Source organism: Echinops telfairi, unplaced genomic scaffold (assembly GCF_000313985.2).
Source record: "Echinops telfairi isolate 266 unplaced genomic scaffold, ASM31398v2 ScPeMD7_7459;HRSCAF=8497, whole genome shotgun sequence".
NCBI lineage: Eukaryota > Metazoa > Chordata > Mammalia > Afrosoricida > Tenrecidae > Echinops > Echinops telfairi.
Genome location: NW_022111359.1, coordinates 8,711,458 through 8,716,208, shown reverse-complemented (window position 1 = coordinate 8,716,208; position 4,751 = coordinate 8,711,458). Strand labels below are relative to the sequence as shown.

Here is a 4,751-nt window from a genome sequence, read left to right as displayed (position 1 = left end):
TTCAGAGTGCATTGGAAAGTGGATTATTGCAGATGCAGGGAGGTTACAATTTAATGCCTTATCATTTGATCTCCCTTTGGACCCATATTGTTTGTCCTAGTTTTAACACTTTCTGATTTCTTTTCAATTTAGGATTTTCTCACTTTCACTTTGTTATTGTAGCTGTGTTTTTGTTTTTCTTTCATATGTTTTTCTGTATATGAAATCCAGGAGAGGTAATTCTATAGAAATAGCAACTGGATTAATGGTTTCCTGGGGGTCAGATAGGGGAGGTGGGGCGGGGAGATGGGGAGACAACAACAATGAGTGCATGAAAGAAGAAAATGTTCTGGGGTTGCTTGTGGTGGTGGTTGTACAGCTATTCCTAATATGATTGACCCATTAATTGTATGAAATGTGAATTTTATGCCAATAAAACTGCTTGCAAAATGGATAAATAAATAAAATTAAGTTTATGATCTTCCTATCTGAGAATGCAAACTATATTTTTTGTGTGTCTATCTTTTCTCAAGACTGATGCCTTATCTAGTTTCTTCATTTTAACAGCGGAACTGTAAATATTTATAGCACTAATACTCTAAACTCAGATATCTGGAGTACATTCCAGGGAGGAAGGTATGGGGGAGTTTTTAGCAGCTGCAGGGATCTAAAATATAAATGAAACAAGAGGTCCTCTCTCTCAAATCTAGAAAATTGGAAGGCATCAAAAATGAAAGAGAATGCATAACAATCAATGTACTAGGCATAAGTGAGCTAAAATGGACTGGTATTGCCTATTTTGAATCATAAAATAATTTGGTTTACTATGCTAGGAATGTCAGATTCAAGATAAATGGTATGGCTTTCTTGGACAAAAAGCACTTGGAATGTACAAAGTATAAAATCTAGAAAAATCAACAGCTGTCAGAAATGAGATGAAAAGAGATTCATACCCTAGGTGTTAATGAGCTGAAATGAACTGCTATTGGCCATTATGAATCAGAAAATTGTATAGTGTACCAGGAAAGACATACTCATGTAGTGTGGTGCTGCATTCATCAACAAAGAGGACATTTAAATGCTGTCGGTGATAGGATATTTGTCTGCATACATGGAAATGCAATCAATACAATGATTATTCAAATGTATGCACCAACCACAAAAGCTAGTGATACAAAAATTACAGAATTCTACCAATTCTTCAGTCTGAAAATGATTAAGGATGCAATCAAGATGCATTGACAAATATTGGAAATTTTTGTGCAAAGCTTGAAAACAAAGAGGAATAGGAGTTGAAAACAATGGTCTTCATGATACAAAGGAACCTGGAGATCTCTTGATAGAATTTTGTGAGACCAAGGACATCATCTTCACAGTTACCCTTTTCCAGCAAAACAAATGGTGACTATACATGTGGACTTCTCCAGATGGAACACACAGAGATAAATTGATTGCATCTTTGGGAAGAGACAGAGAAGCAGTCAATATCAGCAGCTGAAACCAGACCAGGGGCTGGCTGTGGAACAGACTATCAATTGCTCACACGTAAATTCAGCTTGAAGAAGAAAATGAAAACAAGTCCATGAGAGCCACAATATGAACTTGAACCTTGGCTGAGAACATCTCAAGAACATATTTGGAAAAAAAGCACACGCAAAGATTTGATGCATTAAACACTAATGACAAAAGACCTGATGAGCTGAGGTAGGACATCAAGAACATCAGTCATGAAAGCAAAAAATCATTTCAAAAATAAGAAAGTAAAGTTGAAAGTGGATGTCAGAAAAGACTTTAGGTTGGTGAAGGGAGATGTCAAACAGTGTAAGACATGACAAAAAATAATAATTTATAAATTATCAAGGGTTCACGGGGCTGGGGTGGGGGTGGGGACAAGGAGGGAGGAGGGAAAATAAGGAGCTGATACCAAGGGCTCAAGTGGAAAGTAAATGTTATGAGAATGATGAGGCCAACAAATGCACAAATGTGCTTGACACAATGGATGTATATATGGATTGTGTTGTACGAGCCACCAGTAAAATGATTGGGGGAAAAAAACACTTTAATAAAAGACTTTGAAACTTACTCTTAATCATAGCATCATAGCCTAGCTAAGGCAAATGAAAAATGATGAGATCAAAGAGTTGAACAGAAAATTTCGAAAAGACAAGGAAAATATTATAATGATATGTGCAAAGACTCAGAGTTAGAAAACCAAAAAGGAAGAACACGCCCAGCCTATCTCAAACTGAAAGAACTCAAGAAAAAATTCAAACCTCAAGTTGCAATATTTAAAGTTTATATGGACAAAATATTGAATGATGCAGGGGGTATCCAAAGAAGATGGAAAGAATACAGAATACTGTACCAAAAATAGTTAGTGGACATTAAACCATTTCAAGAGGAAGCATATGAGCAAGAACCAATTGTACTGAAGTAAGTCCAAGCTATACTGAAAGCATTAGCCAAAAACAAGTTTCCAGGAAGTGATGGGATAGCAACTGAAAAGTTTCAACAAGTTTATGAAACTCTGGAAGCACTCACTGCTCTACGTCAGGAAATTTGGAGGGCAGCTACTTGGGTAACTGACTAAGAGATTCATATTCATATTCATTCCAAAGAAAGGAAACTGAACAGAATGCAGAAATTATAGAACAATATCATTGTTAATCCATGCAAGTAAAATTTTTCAGAAGTTTATTCCACAGCAGATGTAGAAGTACATTAACAGGGAGCCATCAGAGGTTCAGACTGGATTCAGAAGAGGACGTGGAACAGGGACTATTATCGCTGACATCAGATGAATCTTGGCTGACAGCAGAGAATACCAGAAGATGTTGACTTGTGTTCATTGACTATGAAAATGCACTTGACTGTGTAGGTGAAAACAAATTCTGGATACCTTTGAGAAGAATGGGAATGCTAGAACACTTCAGCTGAAACCTGCTTATTAGCAGGCAATGGTCTGTAGCTCAGGTGGCCCCTTACCTTGAAGCTGAAAAAAAGTAAAGTAAGTTCATGAGAGCCAAAATACAATCTTGTGTCCGAATTTAGAAAACATCACAGGAACACACTTGTCCCAGTGAGCAATAGCCATGCACTGTCAGAATTAGTAAATGTACATTTCAATTATCATATGCAAAAGGATCTGTGAGGATGGTAAGACTTCATCTCGTGTACTTTGGACCTATTATCATGAGGGACTCATCTTTTTGAAAAGGACATCATGCTTGGGAAAACAAGGGGTCTGTTGGGCGGGGGCAGGGGGGAAGATCCTTAAGGAGATGTACTAAAACAGTGGCTACAAAATGAGCCCAAAAATAGCAACAAAATTGAGGATGGTCCAGGACCAGTTAGTTTTATTTTTTCTGCCATACACAGGGTTGCTATGAATAGGAACTGATCCCAAAGCAACTACCTCACTGCCATCCAGTGAATTCTGAGCCATTGAGACCTTTTAGGACAGAGTAGATTTTTCCCTGTGGGTTTCTGTGAGTGTAACCATCTATCAGAGAAGAAAGCCTCATTTTTATCACACAAAAGCACCAAACAACAATATTTCTTTTTAATTCAAGACATTTAAGGAGATGGAATAGTTACTTACAATCTGGCTGTGGAAACGTGGTAGTTTATTTTTCAGGCTTACAAATTCTTTCTCATGAAACATATGAGAATAACAAACAAAAGAGATTCTGATCATTGTCCCCTCATATATGTCTTACTCTTTAACCCTTTTGATGTGCTTCCATCTGGCCTTAGGAAGATAACATAGCACTTTGGGGCAAAGATGCAGCCTAGAAGCCCCACGCTGGACGCTAAGATGGAGAAGACCTCCACACCAACCATGACCTTCCCCTGGGTGCTGTGGTAGACAGGGAGGAAGGTGACCCAGACACTGCAGAACACCAGCATGCTGAAGGTCAGAAACTTGGCCTCATTGAATGTGTCAGGCAGGTTTCTGGCCAGATAAGCCAAGGAAAATGTTCCCAGGGCCAAAAATCCCAGGTATCCCAGCACACAATAGAAGGCAGTGACAGAGCCCTTGTTGCACACAATGATGATGCTCCTGGGTTCAGAGGATGTGTCAATGTCAATGAAAGGGGGAGAAGTCCCCAGCCAGATGCCACAAATAATCAATTGGATAAGGGAACACAGGGGAACCACCGAGTTTACAACCCCAGACACCAGCAAATGCCTCAGAATTCCTCCAGGTCTCAAGACCTTGAAGGCGAGAATCACAGTGATGGTTTTGGCCAAAACAGTGGAAACAGCCACAGTGAATATGACTCCATAAGAGATATTTCTGAGGATGCAGGTGACTGTGTTTGGATGCCCGATGAGGAGTAAGGAGCAGAGGAAGCAGAGGAGGAGAGAGAGGAGGAGGACGTAGCTGAGGGTCCGGTTGTTGGCCTTGACTATGGCAGAGTCTCAGTACTTCAAAAAGACCCACAAAACCATGGCAGTGATGACAGAGAAGCACAGAACTGTGCAGGCCAGAGCCATGCCCAGAGGATCTTGATAATCCAGGAAGGTCACACATTTGGGTAGACAGCGATTCCTCTCCATGTTGGGATACTGACTTTGGGGGCACTCCATACATTGATCACTATCTAGAGAGAATAGTGAGAGGGCATATGAGACAGAGGAAAGAGTGACCGCTTTCAAGTCTCAGAATGCTCAAATGAAAAGTTTTTGTGTTTTAATTTTTGCTTATCTATACCCACTTGACAACTCTGATTTTTAAAAACCCACATATCATCTGCCCATGAAGTTAC

General features: G+C 39.5%; 1 protein-coding gene across 1 annotated transcript in view; it reads right to left on the bottom strand.

Annotated features, from left to right (window-relative positions):
- Positions 1–2,960: 2,960 nt before the first annotated feature.
- The window catches only part of LOC123522779 (vomeronasal type-2 receptor 116-like), a 4,792-nt gene continuing 3,001 nt past the window's right edge, over positions 2,961–4,751 (bottom strand). The window contains exons 2-3 of the mRNA XM_045300072.1: positions 3,699–4,391; positions 2,961–2,971 (exon numbers count right to left, since the gene is read on the bottom strand). Of these exons, the coding sequence (XP_045156007.1) occupies positions 2,961–2,971; positions 3,699–4,391 (704 nt within the window). The remainder of the gene's footprint in view (positions 2,972–3,698; positions 4,392–4,751) is intronic.